The 21,096-nt window shown below is 57.0% G+C and overlaps 1 protein-coding gene across 1 annotated transcript in view; it reads left to right on the top strand.

Annotated features, from left to right (window-relative positions):
- STUM (stum, mechanosensory transduction mediator homolog) overlaps positions 1 to 21,096 on the top strand; it is a 59,126-nt gene extending 38,030 nt beyond the window's left edge. The window contains exons 2-4 of the mRNA XM_032393923.1: positions 10,683 to 10,862; positions 14,242 to 14,250; positions 15,250 to 21,096. Coding sequence (XP_032249814.1) covers positions 10,683 to 10,862; positions 14,242 to 14,250; positions 15,250 to 15,284 — 224 coding nt within the window. The 3' untranslated portion in view covers positions 15,285 to 21,096. The remainder of the gene's footprint in view (positions 1 to 10,682; positions 10,863 to 14,241; positions 14,251 to 15,249) is intronic.

The raw sequence follows: 21,096 nt of genomic DNA, 5'->3' as shown, positions 1-21,096 counted from the left end.
TGGGGGGTCCTCCTCATGCCTTCCTTCCCTCTGTGTGTGTGTGGGGGGTCCTCCTCACGCCTTCCTTCCCTCTGTGTGTGTGTGTGGGTCCTCCTCATGCCTTCCTTCCCTCTGTGTGTTTGTGGGGGGTCCTCCTCACGCCTTCCTTCCCTGTGTGTGTGTGGGGGGGGTCCTCCTCACGCCTTCCTTCCTTCTGTGTGTGTGTGTGGGTCCTCCTCACACCTTCCTTCCCTGTGTGTGTGTGTGGGGGGTCCTCCTCACACCTTCCTTCCCTCTGTGTGTGTGTGTGGGGTCCTCCTCACGCCTTCCTTCCCTCTGTGTGTGTGTGGGGGGGTCCTCCTCAGGTCTTCCTTCCCTCTGTGTGTTTGTGGGGCGGTCCTCCTCAGGTCTTCCTTCCTTGGCATCATGGTATGATGTGTGCACGAGGCTCTTGTCTGTGCCGAAAGTCACAGTGTTGGAGATTACGTTGATTTGACAGCACTGTTGACTAGTGTCACCCACCTTGTGCCAGGTGGTGGTGGCCTGGCCTCAGCCCCCCCGGGAACACTGTGCCTGGGGGGCACAGGATGATCTCCCCAGCTCAGTCCTGTGCTGTGGGGTGACGCTGTTGGGCAGGGCGAAGGGCCAGGATCGTGCACGGGTCTCCTACGAGGGGCTGTGAATTTTTGGTTCTGTATCTCTGAGGCCAATCTCTCCTCCCCTCAGAGAAGGGGTCTTAAATCGGATGGTACATGAAAGTCAATGGGGCAGGGTTTATTTCTTTAAACAAGGAATTCTCGGGTTGATCCCTGTGCCTTTGGTGGTCTGAAGGTGGGGCCCGAGACCTGCATTTTTAGAGACCCCAGTTTATCCTGATGCACAAATTGGCTTGGAAAACGGCAGTAGACCCCCTCCCCCACCCTTTAGATCCTCATCATATTGGGAGGCTCACACCCACCTGCCCATCTGGTTATGGCTTCAGCCTCCCTCCCCACGCAGCGACTTCCCAGCAGGTACCCTGGCTTATGCTTCTTGCATGTACTTTTTGAAGGTCGCCCTCAGCCTTGTCCTGGAATCCACACACCTCATTCTCTCCCAAACCTCGGCACCCTCTCAGACCCCCCGCTGAGGCCACTCCTGGCCTGATGCGGCTGGGCTTCCACCCCTGGTACCTGCCACAGGCCATCTCTGCAGAAGGGGCCCATCCTGGCTTCTCTTCCCTGAGTCGGCCTCCCATGTCTGGGACCTCAAGCCTCACCCCTCTGACCTGCTCCTCCACCTTTGCGCCCTCGTCCCTTATGCCTTCTCTGTCCTTGCTTACCTGAAGATCTTGATGTCCCCCCGGCTCTGGCCTTGACCTTCCTTCCTTGAATTCCGTGCACTCCCGGGGGGTTTCCATGGCCTGCAGTCCACCCTCCTGAGTCCCCGTTCATGCTCTCCTGGCCGATATGATCCCCGGGTTCCCCCCCAGGCTCTCCGCCTGGTTCTTGGCTCCACCCTTATGGTGTCGTGTGGAAACAGGGAGCCCACAGCTGTCTGGGCCCACTCCCCCCACCTTCCGCGTCCTGCAGCCGGTCGCCCAGCCCCGGGGACGCTACCTGCTCTTCCTCCTTGGGTTCTTTCCCACCTTATCCCCGCCACCACTCCTCGTGTCCCACCCCTGACCTGTCACGGGGATCTTGGCCATGTCTCTCCTCCCAGCCTCCTGCCTCAGCCCTTCGGCCCCGTCCTCCCCTTGGGGTCACAGCGTTTATCCTGAAATTAAAACCCGACTGTATAATTCCCCATTGAGCCCCTTCCCAGGAGCTGCCGTCGCCGGGAGAGAGAAGCCTGACTCCACAGCAAGGCCCTCGGGGCCCTTCTGGTCTGACCATGGCCCACCTTGGCCCCATTCTTTTACTTTATGAAGGTGGTCTATTTTTATTTATCATATTTATTTATTTATTTTTTAGAGACGGGGAGGGGCAGAGGGAGAGAGAGAATCCTAAGCAGGCTCCACACGCCGCACGGAGCCCAATGTGGGGCCCAATCTCACGACCCTGTTATCACGAACTGAGCCAAAATCAAGTCAGATGCTTAACCGACTGAGCCACCCACATGCCCCAATTTATTATTATTATTTTTTTACCAAAGTACGAGCCAGCCTTGTTTTCCTCGCTCCCCTCTATGTACCCAGCTGCTCTGTGCCACCCTCTGAGCCCCCAGCTGGACTTGCTGGGTTGTGTCTGTGATGCTCTACCTTTCTTTCTTCCCTGGACCATCTCCATCCACTTCCAGACCTCTCCCCACCATCAAGTACTCCTCTGTGAAGTCTTCCCCAAAACAACCAAAGAGAATTTGTCACTGTTCATTTCGTGACCCGGGGTGCCTACCAGAGTGTGAACTCCCGAGCTGGGGGTGGGCCAAGCCCCTCCCCATCCCCAGACCCAGCACTGGCACACGGTTGGCACTCAGTGGGATAAATTAGAACTAACACGCTGTTGGGCAGGGCTTTTTATTTAGCGAGTAGGACTCATTTAAAACAATTAACACTTCTTCATAGGAAAATGTGCTAAAACCATTCTTTAAATTTTCTGCTGAAAAGATTGAAGTGATGTTTTTATATTATAAATCCATTCATTCAATCCTTATTTTCTATGGCACACGTAACCTTATATGGCAAAAGGGACCTATTACCATCATTTCCTACTTAGTGAAATTATTGATCCTAATTAGTAATTGATGATTAATTTACCCAAATGAGCGCAACTGCTGGTAACATCTGTACATATACGTATTGTGCAAATCAGCAAGTGTACAAGGTGCTTGTGTTTCTCTGCATGTCCCAGAGTAATCCCGAGCATGTCCACATGGGTAAAAGACAGGGGTGACCAGAAGTCCCTCCACACCTCACACTGTAAGTGTGCCCCCTCTTCCTTCCTTCCTTCCTTCCTTTGTTCCCTTCTTCCTTTCTTTCTCTCTTTCTTTCTTTCTCCCTTCTTCCCTCCCTCCCTCCCTCCCTTCCTTTTATTTATTTATTTATTTATTTATTAAGATTTTATTTATTTATTTGACAGAGAGAGACACAGCGAGAGAGGGAACACCAGCAGGGGGAGTGAGAGAGGGAGAAGCAGGCTTCCCGCGGAGCAGGGAGCCCGATGCGGGGCTCGATCCCAGGACCCTGGGATCATGACCTGAGCCGAAGGCAGACGCTTAACGACTGAGCCACCCAGGCGCCCCTCCCTCCCTTCCTTTTAAAGATTTTGTTTGTTTATTTGAGAGAAAGAGAGTGAGCAGGAGGTAGAGAGAATCTGAAGCAGACTCCGCACGGAGCTTAGAGCCTCATGTAGGGCTCGATCCCACGACAGCGAGATCACGACCTGAGCCGAAACCAGGAGTCAGACGATCAACTGACTGAGCCACCCAGGCACCCCGAGTTTGCCTCCTCTTTCACACAAAACGTGGGCCAGCCCATCTCCTCCCAGCAGACGAGCCTGGGTCTTTGCTGGTGTCACCATGTGTTACAGCTCCACGTGTCCCCAAGCGGCAGGTGCGTCAGGCCGTGCTCTCCCAGTGGCAGGTGGACAGGTGCATGCAGGTGCCCAGTGGCCTCTAATCAGTTTGGTGATTCTGGTGAGGGTCCATCTTTTGACAGGAGACAGGAGATGGCTTTCTAACTCTGAGAACCTCTGAGCTCAGGGACAGAGTTTCTTTTCCTTTTTTTTTTTTTTTGGATTTTATTTATGTGACAGAGAGAGACACAGTGAGAGAGGGAACACAATCGGGGAGTGGGAGAGGGAGAAGCAGGCTTCCCGCCGAGCAGGGAGCCCGATGCGGGGCTCAATCCCAGGACCCTGGGATCATGACCTGAGCTGAAGGCAGACGCTTAACGACTGAGCTACCCGGGCGCCCCAGGGGCAGAGTTTCTTTATGCTCACAATGTCCATATACGGAGCAGGCCGAGCCATAGAAAATTGCCATTCTTCGCTCTTCTTGACCCACAGAGATGGTCATCTCATGTGGTTCAGCCTACCGGAAGCAGGCAGGCAGGCTGAGGTTTGGCCACAGGTCGGGGCGCCGTCTGCTCTGCGGCTCCTGTGGAGGACTCTGGCTGGGGCAGGGGAGGAGGTGGAGAGCTTCAGGGATATTTTGAAAATCATAAAGGAAGACATTTCTTTACTTATGTATTTCATTTTTTTTTATTGTGGTAAAACGCGCGTAACAGGAAACTTGCAGTCCTCACCATTGTTACACAGTTTGGTGCGTGAAGTCTATTCGCACTTGCCTGCTGCCATCCCCGCCATGCATCTCCAGAATAATTTTGTCTTGCAAAACTGAAACTCAGTCCCCATGAAACCCTAGGCCCCCATTCCCCCTCCCCCGGCCCTTGGCCACCACCGTCCTATTCTCTGTCCCTATGAATGCAACCACTCTGGGCGCCTCACGTAGACGGAATCACGCAGTATCTGTCCTCGTGTGATTGGCTTACTTCACTTGGCATAATGTCCTCAAGGTTCACCCAGGTGGTAGCAGGGGTCAAGATTTCCTTCCTTTTTCAGGCTGAAGAACATCCTGGAGTATGTATACATCACCTTATGTTCATGGTCTCACCCACCTGCCGACACTTGGGGTACTCCCATGCTTTAGCCATGTGAACCATGCCGCTGGGAATGTGGGGGTGCATGGAGCTCTTTGAGGCTCTGCTTTCCATTCTCTTGGGTGCAGACCCAGAAGTGAAGTTGCTGGACTAGCTGGTAATTCTATTTTTAATTTTTTGAGGAACCTCCATATGTTCTCTGCAGCAGCTGTACTAGTTTTCCTTATTTTTTAGTGTAAGGATGCAACATCCCGGGCAGAAAAGAGCTCAGGCTGCTAAACTAGATGGATCTGGGTCTAAATTGAGGCTGGGCGGTGTGGCCCGATCATTCAGGCTCTCTGAGACTGGGGCCGCCCATCTTGCTACTTGCTCTACTTTCTCCTTTTTAATGGTGTCAGCGCATCTTTATCTCATTTCCCACCATGAGCAATATCAGCAGAGGCAAAGGACGGAGGCACATGCTTTCCGAGGGGCCCCAAGTCTCCTGTTTCCTCCTGTGTCCACTCCCAAGCCCTGAGTCCACGTCCCGTCATTCCCCAGCTGCTGCTTGCCCATCTCAGACCCTTCCAACCCACCCAGCACCCTGCTGACACATCGTTGTCCTCAATCACTGCTTCCATTTCATCGCTCTCCAGTTCAAAACACTGCCAGGGCTCCATTTCCCCCAGCTTAGGGTCATGCACCTTCCCTGGGCATTCAGAGCCCTTGGCCAGTGCCCCAGCAGCCCGCCACCCCTGCCCAGGTCACCAATCTTGCCCCCACAGCAACCTCTCTTCCCACTGGGGGAGGACGCTGGGTTCAAGTGCCAGCTCCATCATCACCCCCTCTGCAAACTGGGACACGCCCCTAGCCCCCCTTCCTCCTCCATCAGGTGGGGATAAGGAGCTTCCTGACTCATCTGGGGGCTCCCCAGGGCAGAGACCGAGTCAGGCTTCTGGATGAGCCGCTGAGAGACCCCAACCAGCCACATCCCCCAGGAAGGAGGGCCCAGCAATTCTCTGCGCCCCTGGCCGGGCTGTCCGTGGCTCTGTGGTTCTCACATTTGGGCATTTGCGTGGAGGGAGAAACTTGCCTAGAAATGCAGATTCGCCCCTGCCGCCTCCTGCCCCGCCATCTAAATTCGGATCTTAGGTGGGACTCAGGGACCCACATTGTTTCTAGCTTTCCTGAGAAATAATTGAGACCCGTCAGTGTGTGAAGTTGAGGCATACGGCATAAGGGTTTGGTTTATATTTGTTGTGAAATGATCACCACAGGAGGTTCTGCTAACGTCCAGTTGCTTGTACAGATCCAATACAAAGAGAGAAAACACTTTCCTCCATGTGGCGAGAATTCAGGATTTTATTTTATTTTATTATTTTTTAAGATTTTTATTTATTTATTTGACAGAGACACAGAGAGAGAGGGAACACAAGCAGGGGGAGCGGGAGAGGGAGAAGCAGGCGTCCCACGGAGCAGGGATCCCGATGCGGGACTCGATCCCATGACCCTGAGATCATGACCTGAGCCGAAGGCAGACGCTCAATGACTGAGCGACCCAGGCGCCCCGAGAACTCAGGATTTTAGCTTCCCCCACAGCATGTCGGCTACGCAACACCCCCGGTGCTTACTTACCATGCACCTGGGGTTTGGATCCTCTGACCCCTTCCTCCAGCCCCCCCACCCCCCCTCTGGTAACCACACATCTGATCTCTTTTTCTGAGTTTGTTGTTTGTTGTTTTAGATCCCACACATCAGTGAGATCCTTTCTCTGTCTGGCTTATTTCACTTAGCGTAATGAAGGCGTCATGTTGTCACGAGTGGTAGGACTTCCTCGTTTTTTTATGGCTGAATAATATTCCATTGTGCACATTTATACCACAATGTCTCGATCCGTTCATCCATCCATAGACGTGTCTTGGCTACTGTAAATAATGCTTCAGTGAACATGGGGTGCAGATGTCTTTTTGAATTGTTTTCTTTTTTTATATATATATTCCCCAAAATGGAATTGCTGGACCATATGGTCGTTCTGTTTTTCATTTTTTGAGGAACCTCCATACTGTTTTCCAGAGTGGCTGCACCAGTTTGCACTCCCACCAACAGTGTAAGAGGGTTCCCCTTTCTCCACATCCTCGCCAACACTGGGTATCTCTTGTGTTTTTATCTTTTTGATCATGGCCATTCTGACAGGTGTGAGGTGGGATCTCACTGTGGTTTCGATTTGCATTTGCCTGAGGATGAGTGATGTTGAGCATCCTTTCATGTGTCTGTTGGCCGTCTGGAAGTCTTCTCTGGAGAAGCGTCTGTTCAGGTCCTTTGCCAATGTTTTAATTGGGTGGTTTTTCTGCTACTGAGTCAATAAGTTCTTTCTGTTTTTTGGAGATTAACCTCTTATCAAATGTATGGTTTGCAGATATTTTCTCCCGTTCCACAGGTTGTCTTTGCTGTGCAGAAGCTTTTTAGTTTGATGTTGTCCACTTGTTTATTTTTGCTTCAGTTGCTTGAGCTTTAGGTGTCACATGCAAGAAACCATCACCAGGACCCACGTCGGGAGAGCTTTGTGTCTGTGTTTCCTTCCAGGAGTTTTGTGGTTTCAGGTCTTATATTTAAGTCTTTGATCCATTTCGAGTTAATTTTTGTGAGTGGTGTGAGGTAGGGGTCCAGCTCCATTGTTTTCCATGTGAATATCCAGTTATCCCGGCGCCACTGATTGAAGAGACTGTCTTCTCTCCCATTCAGTGTCCTTGTCAAAGATTAGTTGACTGTATATGCCTGGGTTTATTTCCGGGCTCTCAGTTCTGTTCCATTGGTTTGTTTGTTTTTTTGCCAGTACCATATTGGTTTGCTTATTGTAGCTCTATGTATATATATATATTTTTTAAATTATTTATTTATTGGAGAGGGAAAGAGAGAGAGGGCACAGGAGCTCTTCTGGGCAGATAGGGTTGTGTCTCATACCTTGTCTGGGTGGGGGTGGGGGGCTGCTCCGGGCAACTTTCATTTTCCCAGACTCTCCATTTGGGAGGGGCTGGGAGCTACCCTCAGCCTCGGCCATGAGTTCAGCCTCTGCAGAGCAGGGACACCCTCCACAGTGGGCACTGGCTTTGCCCTGGGGGTGGTTAGCTTGCCTGCCTGCCTCTCGGCACATGTTCCTTGCACATGTTCCTTCCCGCCCTCTGGTCGCATGTGGCTGGGAGACCCTCCCCACACAGGTGACAGCTCCCTGCCTGTGTGGGGGCAAGCCGGGCTCTAAGGCCCACCCAGGCCCCTGGTCAGAGTGCATCACTGATGTGCTTCCGCAGGTGAGCGAGGCCGCTGTTGGGATGACGACTTGGGCCTTGCCACTGTGAACTCCGTGCCCAAGATCTGTGCCCGTTGTTGAGGATTGCCCCACCCCCATCACAAGCCGATTCCGGTGCTCGGGCCCCACTGATCTCCCTGTGCAGCCAGATCAGAGTAGGGGCCCCTAGAAGTGACCCACGATGCCGGGGCTGGTTGTCCCCTCCCCTTTCCCCAGAGGCTCAGGGGAGGCCTCTGGGTGGTGGTGGGCGGGTAGGGGAGGGGCAGGGTGGTCAGCAGGGAGCCGCGGCTCTGGCCCTCCCAGTGCAGCCTGTCTTGGTCTCTGTGGGGCAGAGGGTGCTTCTGGGATCCTCTCGGTGTTTTGCTCATGAACAGTTGTTAGCTGTTCTTGTTGTGAAGGGGAGGGGTGTCAGCAAAGACCTGTGTCACCATCGTGGTGACGTCACTCCCTCCAGTCATCTGTGGTTTTAGCAAATACCACAGGTGACAGCAGGTGGTCTGAGGAGGCACCTCACACTGGTTGCATTTCTTTGGACCCCCACATTCTACCTACTGTATACAGCACCGTGCCGGGGGCCCCTCTGCCTACTGTATACCGCACTGTGCTGGGGCCCGGGCAGAGGGTGGTCGGGATGCCACCTGGGGTCTCAGGGGGACTGTCAGCACCTAGAGAGGCAGAAACACACATAGTCGGAGGCAGCTGTTAAGAGGAGGAGGATGGGCAGGGTTGGGATCGGGAATCAGCACATGCACCCTGGCGTCAGCCTTGGATCTGAGGCTTATGGGTGCCTCGGCCACCTGGGGAGGCCGTGGGGAGCCACCAGGGTTGAGCAGGGAAGGGCCAGAAGCCAGAGTGCAGACAGGGAGGAGCTTACCCAGGAAGAGGAGCGTGAGGATGGTCGCTGGTCTGCGGGCTGGTTTCCCAAATGGACTGCTCCCTCGTCTGGACCTGCTGTCACAGCTCATCCCCACCTGGGAGGCAGTGGGAACCAGCAGGAGCAGAACACTGGCATCACATGGCCGTGGGGTCCGTGCCTGCCTGTGATTGTGACCTTGGACAGGATACTCGATTCTCGAGTGTGTGCGTCCTTTAGAATGTAGGTTTTATTACTGCTTAGGTATGGAGGGCCCAGCAGATCAGAAATGGCAGCCACTGAAAGGACAGTTGGTTACAGTTCCTCAGAGGAGGGGTGTGCCACGCTGCAGGACCCCACATGAGGAGGTGCCGGAGATGGTCAGGGGGCAGGCCACGGGGGGCAATGTGGGCCTTTATAGTGGTTTCAAGGGAAGGAACACTCTAGGCAGGGTAAGCTGGCTAACGGCTAGCTCGTTTGAATAATTTCAGTGGGCTGTCCCTGGTTGTCTAGTATCTGGCCCTGAACGATTAGGGTGGGGGGCTAAGGGCCCAGAGGGTGAGAGCCCATAAAGGAGGTGGTTGGGAGGTCACGTACTAGCTCTAGGGACAGTCTCTCTGGGGCAGCAAGACCCCAGGTGCGGAAGCATGAGGAACACCTGGGTAATATGGGATGTTAGTGTGGTGGGCAGAATAATGCTTCCCCCCAAAGGTGTCCACACCCTGACCCCAGAGCCTGTGCAAGTGTTCCCTTACACAGTAGAGGGGGCTCTGCACATGTGACTTGAGATGGGGGGATTTACCTGGATTATCTGGAGGGCCCATGTGCTCAAATGGTCCTTCCCCGGGGGGGCCAGTGGTCAGAGTCAGGGAGAGAAGATGAAGGGGTGGTGGAGGAGGGGCGGGAGCCAATACATGCGGCAGCCCCGGGAAGCAGGAAAAGAGCCTCCAGGAGGACCCCGAGGACATTCCCGACTTTTCATCTCCCAAATTGTAAGAGGGTGTATTTATGTTGCTTTCAGCCACTGAGGTTGTGGTGACTTGTTACAGCGGCCACGGGGTGACTGACACGGATAGGGAGCAGGCCGGCGGCCACGGGGTGACCGACACGGAGGGGGAGCGGGCCGGCGGTCACGGGGTGACTGACACGGACAAGGAGTGGGCCGGCGGCCACGGGGTGACCGACACAGACGGGGAGCGGGCCGGCGGCCATGGGGTGACCGACACGGACGGGGAGCGGGCCGGCTGCCCTGCAGGGTGGCCTTGAGGCTCAGAGCCCACGGAGGAAAAGAGCCTGGCTCTAGGAAAATGCCAGTAAGTATAGTGCTGGTACCTATGGGGATCTGGGAAGTCCTACCAGCTAAGGGACCTGGTCACACACATTACGTCACTTTGTGCATCATGAGTGTTCAATAAATCTTGGGCACCCTGTCCCTCCCCCAGCAGGTCTGGGGTGTCTGGGGGAACCCTGTCAGAGAAGGGTCTCTGAAACATCGGCACTGGCCTGCGCTCTCCACTCTGCAGGCACTTGGGGCCTCCGCGCCTGTCCCTTCGCAATTAGCGAGTGTGCTGGGGGTCACTTCCTGAATTTATCTCCGTGGGCGACTTCCGTGTCACCCCAGGGATGCTGGTTCCTACTTCCGAACTGCTAGGCCTTTACAGCCTTTGCCACGAGAGGTTGATGTCATTCCCCCGGGCTGTTCACTGTCCTTGCAGGGGGCTGCACTGTGGCTCCCTCGTGGGAGGGACGTCTTGTCGTGGCCCCAAGACTGTGCTGGGCCTGGGGCCAACCATCCACATGTCCTCAGGCTGGTGCCTCGGCCCCCCAGCACGGGGATCAGAGGCGGGCCAGGTCTGAGTGGGAAGGTGCTGGACTCTGGCCGCCCCTCTCCTAGTTCCCTGGGGGGGGCGGGCAGCAGGGCCCCACGCCGTCCAGAAGCATGCGTGTGGCTGTGCCCCCCAGTGCGCTCAGAAGCCTGTCCCCTCTCACAGGGACGTTTGTCTCGGCCTTCGCCGTGCTGTGTGGAGCCCGCACCGACCTCCCGGACAGGCACGTATGCTGTGTCTTCTGGCTCAACATCGCAGCAGCCCTCATCCAGACCCTCACGGCCATCGTCATGGTGGGCTGGATCATGAGCATCTTCTGGGGCATGGACATGGTCATCCTGGCCAGTGAGTAGCCGCCCATGCCACGCCTTCTGGGTCGGGGGCTGGGCCGGGATGCGGGGGCAGGGCTGGAGGAGGGTCAGGTGCCGGATGGTCTGGGTAGTTGTGGTCCTGCAGGGTGTTGGCGCCTTGCCGGTCACTAGAGTCCGCAGCCGCCTGGCAGAGGGGACCCTCCCCGCCGCCCCCACCCCTGCCCCCCCACACGCCCAGCCCAATGCCTGCAGGGAGTCCTGAGCACAGACAGGCAGAGACCTGAGCCTGAGGGTGTGAACAAGACAGGACCGAGCTTCTCTTCAGCTCAGACGCATCGGGCATCCTCTTTGTCGAGGGAACTGTCCCGGACCACCCTGGGTAGCCGGGGTGGGGCCTGTGTGAGGTGATGTCCCCTGGGCCTGGCGGCCCCAGTTTCCAGAAAGAAGGGAAACCCACGTGGCATCTGTGCCCACAGGAAGCCCTGTAACTGTGGGTTGTTTTGTTCTGTTTTGTTTTTATAGCCAGGACAGCGTGGTTTTCCTTTGACCTAAGCTTTGTTCCCTGTTGAGGGGACCTTCGCCACTCAGCTAGCACAAACTTGATTCAGACACAAAACTGTTTTGTGAAAGTGCCTAACGTTACAAAGGTCACCGAGATGACTTAACATCTATGAAATAACCTAGCAAGCTCTTAAAACAGATACCGCACGTGCCTTGGAATAGCCCTGCACGTGGCCTGCGTTTCCCCACGTTCTGTCCACGCCACCACGAATTGCCGCCGACGGGCCGCCTCCCTCAGGCACCAGGCGCCCCGTGGTGTCTGACACAACAAAGCCACTCTTAGGCGGGACTCTCAGTGTCAGAGGGAGGGACAGCCGAGGCAGGACGGGCTTTTGGGAGCCCTAGAATGATCTAGAATGACCTGTAGCTGACTCTATCTGAGCTCAGGATCCTCGGAGGATGCAGGGCACACACAGATGCCAGGGCCAGGCGAGGCCTCCAGTCAGTGACCAGTCAAGCCGCCGGCCAGAGAAAGTGCAGGCCCCAGAGCCGGAGAGATCCAGCGGAGCCAGTGGATTGGACAGACTGGCTGCCTGGGAGCAGGTCATCCAGCAGCAGAGGTCAGGAAGGAAGTGGGGAGCCTGTTGCCAGGACATCCCAGGCAGACCCTGAGAGGCGGGGGCAGCCAGAGAAATGGGAGGGGGAGAGCAGGCCTGGCTGGTGGCTGGGGGATGGGCTGGCCCTGGGGAGGGCTAGGCTGGGGTGGGTCAGCAGGCTGGGGAGGGCTGCTCTCAGGGCAGGCGTAGCCCGTCAGGACGTCAGGGAGGACGGGGACCCTGGGAGGGGAGCAGGCAGAGGAGTCAGAGACCGAAGCAGGCCCATCTTGGGTGCCTCACCCTGTGCCCTTGACCAGGGATTGCTGAGACTTGCCGGCAGGCAGGGAGCGCTGCAGAGCCCGAGGCTTCCCCAGGGGCCTGTGGGATGGCCCACAGCCTCCTGACCCCTTTCCCAGTTGGAACCTGGGAGGCCTGCTCTGGGACACGTCCTCAGCCACTGTCAGAAAGCCTGACCCCTTTGACTGCTTCTTCCCGCGTCACCCCAGTGTCTGGCCAGGCACTTGGGCACTTGAGGACGGAAACTTTCCACCAAAGTGGAACGCGCCTACGTCACCGGGGCCCGTCTCAATAAAAGTGAATTAGTGCCTAGTCCCTAGAGCTTTCTGGTTATTTTTATCTTGGTCACCCTTAAAACCCAGGGGTTTTAAAAGCCACGGGGTCTGTATCTTAGAGATAACTGAAAGGGCCCCCTGATCAGGTCCTAGACAAGGAAGCATGGACCCCGAGAAGTAAGATGGGGACCTGGTTACTTCCTCTCTTTGCACCACCCCAGACCGTGGGCCTAACCAGAAACCCCGGCCCTATGGCTGCTGTGGCGGGTGTGGTCGGGCGGCGGGATACCCGGTACGAGGAGTCCCGTCCCCACCCCGCCCCAGGGCCCCGGGCTCTCGCTGTGGCCAGTCAGCTTCTTGGGTGTCTGCACGCTGGCCCCGGGGATGCTGGTTTTTTTGCGTCAGATTTTTCAGACAGCTGCACGAGAAAACCCGCCACACCTCACCGCGGCCCACCAACCGCGCCTGCCCTCCGGACTCAGCCACCCATCTCTGCAGGGGTGCCTTGTTCCAGAAAGTCAACCCACCCTGGAAGGATGCGTAATTGCCACTCTTGAGATGCGGCTGCAGGCCAGGGTGACTCTGAGCAACAGCAAAGCATGCATGTCCCAGGATGGCGACTTTGGGGGGAGGTCCCACGAGTGACTCGTCTGTCCTAATTGATAGTTGGGTGGGGGCCGTTCTTTCTGGGTTCACTCCAGCCCCTTCCCGCAAAAATGAAGGAAACTTCTCAGCTGGAACAGTACAGGGTGAGTTTTTTGTTTTGTTTTAGATTTTATTTTTATTTATTTGAGAGGGAGAGAGAGAGAAGGAACAGGGAGGGGGACAGAGGGAGAAGCAGACTCCCAGCTGAGCAGGGAGCCCAATGCGGGGCTCGATCCCAGGACCCTGGGATCATGACCTGAGCGGAAGGCAGACGCTTGATGGACTGAAGCCACCCAGGCGTCCCAAGGATGACCTTCCACACAGCACTGGCCAAGGTGTCATCAGCACACACACCGTCCGGAAAAACCGCTAAGAGGACAAGCAGGGAATTCCAGATCTAAGTAGATGTTAAAACCAGAGACAGAAGCAAGCGGCTCTGTTGATAATAATCACAAGCCAACCACAGCCTGTCCTGGTCGAGGATGGAGAAATACGCCGTGGTTCTCTGCGCTTTCTCTGCCCCATGCCCACAGCAGGCATTGCCCCCCTCATCACGACACCGTCTGCTCATCCATCCGCGTGTTCCCCACACAGGGCTTCCGGCATCTCCATCCAAGATGTCTGCAGGACGAAATCTGTTTGCCATGTCCCGGCCTCCGTCTGTCCCGAGGCATTAGGGTCTATGTATGTGGCTCCTGTCCCTATACGGGGTGACCAGACAGCTCAGGCGGAGCTGGACTGGGGCCAGGAGGGGGCATCTCAAAATCCTGAGAGTGTCCCACAGCCATCCCTCCACAGGTGCACCCGGCTGGTGTCTCCAGGCCGGGTGGGGGTGAGCCCAGAGCAGGGGCGGCCCCCGAGGGAGCTTCTTGGCGGGGCTACAGGCTGTGAGCCTGGGGAGGGGGGAGCCCCGGCCACGCGCCCCTGCAGCCCAGCACCCACCTGCGGTTCCCGGTCGCTGGACCCCGGCACAGCGCTCACGCGTCCTGACACCTTTTAGACTTCAGCCAGTCCCTCCGGCCTCTGTTTTCACCCTGTTTTCTCTTTCTCTTTTCCTCCTGTCCCTCCTGTGGCCTCACAACCCTGTGTTGCCCCCAAGTTTCCCAAGGTGAGTCTGCTGCTGGGCGTGGGGCCCCTGCCTGGGCTGCTTCCCCTGCACCCCCACTGCCCCCCTGCACCCTCCTCACACACACTCACCAAGCTGGCCACTGGGCTTTCATCTTGTTTTTGGTTTTTATCTATTTTCATTTATTGTTGTGCTTCTGTTTCTTCTGTTTGTATTTTCTTTTTGTTTGTTTGGATTTCCAGCTTTTTAGTTTGGAAAACGTAGAAGCGTAGACAAAAGTCGAGGGCCTAGTGCACTGAGCCCCTAAGGGCCCATAGGCTTCAACAACACATAGTCACTCCTGTGTCATCTGTGACGTCTTATCTATTTCCTGCATTTCCACACATTATTCAGACTTAAAATTGGTGAATAATTTGGTAAATAATGAGAGAAAACAACCGTTAGGTCCTCAGAAACTCCTCTGGGGCTAAGTTGGCAGCTAACGGTGAGGTGGGGGGCATTTTGCAAATTCCAAACTCATAACTTCATCCCTAAATATTTCAGTGGCTCAATTTCCCCAGGGGTCTTGTGACGACACTGTTGTGTCTTAAAGGCTCGGAGTCCTCGGTCATGTTTGTCTGTGTCCCAGACGTCCGGCTGATTGAACACACACGGTGACAGTCTTTTGTGTGCTGTCTTGCTGTTTTCCTTTCCGTCTTCCTCTCCGTCCACACGTCCCAGGTACCCGGCGCTCGGGGATGGAGGCCCGCCCTAGTCTTCTGAGCCAGGGGCATGTCGATCACGGTGCCACCACCCCCCTCCCCGGATGCCCTCCTGTCCTGTAACCCCACTAAACCCAAAGTTCCACAGTTCTTCCTGCATCTTTCCGTTCCTGGTGAAAAAGTCCATGCCCTCGGGAAAAGGTGGACCTTGAGTATAGCTCTCATTCACACCTTAGTGTGAATAAGATCTCATGACCATGTCGCGGTTCGCAGGCACCTCCTAGAGAAATCGTGAAGGAAGCGGGCATCTAACCCTCTCTCCTGTGCTTCTTCCCCACAGGCTACAAGGAGCAGGGCATCCCACAGCAGCTGTGAGGCCGAAGGAGCTGCTGAGAATTCCAGGGCGGTCCCATGGGGGCCGTACCAGGCCGCGGGTGGCACTGGGACCTTCTGCCATCTCCTGGGGTCGGAGTGGAAGAAGGATATTTAAAAAACAGTATTTATTTTGAAAATGCATATGTTTTTCTTGGCAGGCTGCCAGGCTGCCAGCCCCCCCACCCCCACCCCCACGCTCCAGAAAGACACAGGCCCCCAGAGCATCTGGGGGGGGGCGTGGGGGCAGGGTTGCGGACAGCGAGGCTGGGATGCTCGGCTCTCCCCTGCCCTGCACTCTCCCTGCCCACTGTGAGGGCACCCTGGAGCTGCCGGGTCAGGCAGCAGGGGCTCACCGAGGGGCAGGGTGCGGTGGACCCTTCCTCTGAGTCCCCAGCCCCTGTCTGAGTGTTTGCGCTGTGGTCTCCTGGGGGCCGCGCCAGGACAGGAATGAGGATGCACATGTCCCCAGCCCGGTGTGGAAAGGCCTGCCGCGCCTTCCTGGGGATGGACCCCTGAAAGTCTCTCCTGGCCCCGCGCTCCCTTACTGTAGCCTACCCTTCACCCACCCCCCTCCTCGCCGCTGAAATCTCTGGGCCTGGGTGTGTTTTGACCTTTGTTTCCCTAGAAGGTGGCCAGCGACTCCATCCCTGGGTGAAACGGCTAGAATTGCCAGGTGTTCATACACAGAATCCCCAGCGCGGGTGTGAGTGAGCACAGGCCAGCAGCCTTTCACATTATACTGAACGCCACTCCTGGTCAATAGTCCTCCTAAAATCCTTGGGGCCGGACGGGTCTCCAAATTCGGAAAACGTGGATTTGAGACAGAATAAGACCCACGTACCATGCATTTCCTAACACGCCCGCAATCTGGCGCACCTCCCAACCATCGAGTGCATGACTGTTTTTGCAGAGAATCCTGTGAAAAGTCAGACTAATTGGGATCAATAAAAACCATAAATAGCCTCACCTTGCTTGGTTCAGGTCAGATCTTGGCCTAAATAAGTTATGGAAGAAAACTTAGCATTCAAGGGCTTTTGAGGATTGAGAATTGCAAAAGAAAAAAAAATTGTATGGGGTGGCAGGCTTTTATCTGAAAAATCCCTCTTGCCGATGAGGCCCTGGGGATCCTGCTGTTGTTACACAGGGATTCCTCCCGTTGCCAAGGGAAGGTCGGGGCCTTCAGGGCACCTGCTCAGTGCGTGATTGTTCGGGAGTTGGATCCTGGTGGGGGAGGAACTCACAGGAGGTGTTGGGGCCACTGCGGGTCAGGGATTGCTCTGAAATGAAGAGAAAGGCGATCCAAAGTCATGGTGGACATCTACCCGTCTGTTTTCATTTGCTTCCTAACATGGGAATTGCTAAACTGTGGGACTGGCCCAAAGCTGTTTGCAACCCCACTGGGCTCCCCGAGGGAGCTCTTCCTGTCTGTCGGAGACTCAGAATGTGGCCAGGGCTGGAGCAGTGACGTGTCTGGCCTCTTCCCCGTGGCTGGATGGGTGTGCTTGGGGAGCCTGCAGCTGGACAGGCCCCCTCGCTCCCCGAGCCCAGTCACCTCACCCGCTGGGCTTTCTGATTATTGTCCTGCCAGGGAAGTGGGCCTTGGGCTCCCTGTGGATTGGGCAGCTCTCGGCACCCATGGAGAAACAAATCCCCTGCCCCACCCCCCGATCCTGCCCCCCTTCCCTCCTGACCCCAGCCCGGCGTCTGCTGCTTCTCTCGTGTTTGGAATCCTGTGCGTTTTCAAGGCGTGGGACCAGCTTTGGTTTTATCCAGAAAGCCAGAAGCTTTTGGTGTGTGAAGACGGCATCCTCTGGGCCGAGAAGACAGCAGCCCGTGGCTGCTGGCTGCGCCCCGGGAGGCTGCATCAGAGAAGGGAGCCACCCCTGTAGCCAGGCCAGAGCAGCTCGGGCTGAGGGCTGGGCCGGGCCCTTCACCCCACACGCCCAGAGGGATGCCCGGCCTCGGGCACAGCCCCCATCGGTGGGGGCCGAGGATCTTGCTTTCCTGGCTCGGGCTGGGGCGGCTGCTGAGGGGGAGAGAAGAGACAGCAATTTGTGCAGCATGTTTGGTGGCGATCCAGACACAGGTGGGGGTTTCTTGAGTGAACCCCGGCACGGGATGGCTCATACAGGGGTTTGTGGGCTCGGAAGGACAGTTCCACCTCGGCCCCTGAGGCTCCCCTCGGCCCCAGCTGCTTCCAAACTTGAGAGGACGTCAGCCTCTGGAGGAAGCCCTTCCCGTGTAGCTGATGTGTGCGAGGAATGGAACCCCCAGTCTGTGAGGATTGCCGCGTGGGGGAGCAGCTCGAGACAGCAACTTTCTCCACGAGACTGTGGCCCAAGCGTCACCGGCTTAGATGAGGGACGGGAGGTGAGGAAGGGACCTGGGGCAGGATGGCTTCCCTCTGCGACCCCACGTCCACATGACGTGGACGACAAGGACAGCCTCCAGATGTTGGGTCCTTGCCAGGCTCGGTGTGGTGCATCTGACCCGCGGTGACCCTTACCAACAATCCTGGCGGGGGGGCCGTGAGTTTGCGGACCTTCCAGGTGTCAGGACTGAGGCGCCGGCAGAGCAAGGCCCCGAACACCGTGGCGTAGCTGACACGGCCTGCAGCGAAGTCTTGCAGCCGAGGGGAAGGGGTCTTGGGGGGTCGGAGGGTTCTCTGGACCGCCTTGCCCGTGCAGAAGTAGCAGGTGACGGGAAGGGGTCTTGGGGGGCTGGCTCCACCACATGCCGTCCTGGGCGGCCCTCCAACCTGCAGCCCGGAGCAGGCAGGGGACCTGCTCCAGGCCCCCGACCCCCCACTTCCCAGAGGCTTGGCTGGGGCTTGGGCCTCATGCAGACGTCACGAGGCCCAAGCCACAGTGAGGAGCACGCGAACTCTAGAAGGTCGAGGAAGCCACACGGTCAGAATTTCCCCCGGAAGGACCCAGACCTAAGAAAGGAAAGCCGAACACTGAGCCCCGAGGCCAGCACAAGGTGGGCTGAGCCCCCAGGCCCAAGAGAATGCCTTCCGAAGGCCTGACTCTGGAGGAGGAAGCGAGGGGTCCACTGAGGTGGTCCTCCTGCGCCAGCCCAGCTCTTTAAAATCCCCCCCCAAAATCTACAATTTTTTTTGGGTGAACCCCATCCTCACGCAGATGGGGTGAGTTTGCAAGGGTCACTTGGGTGTGGGCCTGGCCCCAGCCGCCGGGCCTAGGGCCTGAGCCAGCATGGGGCCCCATCCTGCTCCCGGGGCCCGGAGGCATTCATGACCCTGGATGTTTTTCTCCGGTTGGTGATGCTGACCACTTCGGCATTGTGGAAATGGCTTGGGGACGTATAATCTAAATGTCAGTCCCCAGTCTGTGGTCGCAGGCCCTTGTTGACCCCTCTTGCTGGTTTGTTTGGAGGGCTTTCAACAGAGGGATTGGAGGCTTAGAGCACCCCCGGCTGCACTGACCCTCCCCGGAGACCGTGACCTCGCGGGGGGTGGGGGAGCCGTGTGAGCTGCTCCCCATGAACCTGCCCGAGGCTGAAGGGAGCCAGGGTGCCTTCTTCTCAGCGGCCCCCTGTGCTGCCATTAGGCAGTTCTCCCAAGCGGGGCTCCGTGTTCCACAGTTGTGCATCCAGCAAGCACTCAGCGGGCACCGATGCACCCGAGGGGGGCTCCCAGAGAGCAGCGCCCTGGCGGCCGCGGCACAGCACCTGCCCTTCCTGCCCGCACAGGTGGAACAGGAAGGCGAGCGGAGGCAGGAAGGGCGCTTCTCCCCACGGAGGAGGCCGCTGCGTGTGGCCAGGAGGCCACGAGGCCAGGCAGCCATGAGGCCAGGCTGTGGGGGGGGCTGGGGGCCTCCCGAGCAGGTGAGCGCTGGTCGGGGTCCGCATTTTTCACCTGTTGGGCTCTGAGAGCTTCAGAATGTCCGTGGGATCATGGAGGCGTGCAAGCTGGGCCGGACTCGCGAATCTGCCCTAATCCCTGTGCTGATGCGTGGGGAATCCCGCGCCGCAAACGCTGGGGCGAGTTCCAGCCTCAGTGCTGTTTGTCTCTCCTCCCGTCTCGTGCTTCAGTTGGACCATCTGTAGGCGGGGCAGGGAGGGGCTGGGAAGCTGATGCCGGTCCCATTTCTGTCAGAGGAGAGGCCTTGGAGGACAGGCCCAGGGCCCTGCAGCCACGCTCCTGTGTGGGCCTCACGGACTTGGCATGCAGGGACTCTTTCTAGTGACAGACATGGGCGCTCTCTCCCCTCCCGATCCAGTCACACGGGAGGCCGATGACAGGGCTGTCTTTGTAGGTGTCCTGAGTTTCCTGTACAAGTTGTCTCTTTAGGTTTAGTCCCCAGTCCCTCTCCCTGCCTGCCTGGATTTGCCAACATGCCAGCCATCCCCAGGCCAGGCCACCGGCACCCTAGGCAGGCAGAAGCACAGACACATGACGCTCTCTCACACACGCGTGTGCACACACGCCCCCCCCCCCCCCGCATGCTCACAGCCCCTCCGGCTGCTGGGTGAGGGCAGGTCTCAGGATTGAGACCTTAACATCTGCAGAGAGGCCCTCACACTGCCTGGGAGCCGTCCCTCCAGCGTGCGCCCTGGCAGGCGGCACTTGTCCTTGTCACCCCACCCAGGGCCCAGACACACACAGCTCCCTTGATCCAAAGGGCCCCTGGGCCAGGAGCACTTCCTCCCGGGGTCCATGGCTCCACACCCCCGGCCACCAAACCCGACTGGCCTTCTGTGGGAGGGATGACATGGGTCTCCCAGAGAGGAGGGGACTGTGAGCCCTTTCTGGGCTCTTCTGGGGCTGCAGTCATCCCCACCATCCCCCCACCCCCCGGCCCCAGGATGAGAAGCAGTGAGGAGAGAAGGGGGCAGAGGTCACGCCCACCCTGCTTTCTGGGTGAGCACCTGGCCGGGTGTCCCAGCCAGGGAGGTGGCGTGGTGGCTGTAAGTGGCCGGGGCACCCCCTGGACACACTTGGCGGGCCCTTTGCACGGGCTAAAGTACACATGCCGTTGTAAATGGTGCCAAATCTTTGAAAACAACGTACATAAAAACAACACTGGTCCTGTGCATATTAGCTGAATTTATATTTGGATGAGTGTTGTGCTGTGATTTGTAGTTTTTGATACATGAGCGACTTTGTTTGGGTCTGTCTTCCTCCCCTTAAAGGAATCGCTGTCCGTTTCTGTTGTTCTCTGCCGAGACCCTCTCCCCGACCTCCAGGGCTTCCTCAATTTACTTCTGCCCAGATCCTCGGGGGCTGCCCCCCACCCCCAGCCACTTCCCCTGTGATCCTAGCCAGCCAAGGGGGTCTCCAGCCCATCCCAGTGACTGGAGCCTTCCTTGGTTCCACGAGAGGAAGAAATTCTCCAGCTGGGGACCTAGGGAAGCTTCTAGACTTGCCGCCTGGGGCCCAGGCCGGCCTGCGGCTTGGCCTTCCCCACACCTTCAGGACCGAGCCCCCAGCAGTCCCGCCCGCCCCCGCTGCTGCCCGGGTCCCCAGGGCCCCTAGGGCCCCTGGAGGCAGGGTCCCAACCTCCCCAGCGCCCCGCCAGCTTCGGAAGTCCCAGCTCAAGCACCGTTGCCGTCCGTGTAATGGGAAGCAGCGCGCATGACCGTCGAATCCTGTGTACATATCTCCGTGTACATATTTATATATTCCGATTATAAATATGCAAAGCATGGCATCTCTTTGGCATTCCAAGTTTGTGTTTTTTTAAATCCTGAAAATACGGCTTTAGAAACTTTTTCTTCCTTTCCCTCTTTTCTATGTAATAAACATATTTCTATGTAATAAAAATAAAGGTCACTCATATGACCTTTCTGG

The sequence above is a fragment of the Phoca vitulina genome, unplaced genomic scaffold (assembly GCF_004348235.1).
Source record: "Phoca vitulina isolate PV1807 unplaced genomic scaffold, GSC_HSeal_1.0 scaffold78, whole genome shotgun sequence".
Classification (NCBI taxonomy): domain Eukaryota; kingdom Metazoa; phylum Chordata; class Mammalia; order Carnivora; family Phocidae; genus Phoca; species Phoca vitulina.
This window is presented reverse-complemented; position numbering and strand designations above follow the sequence as displayed.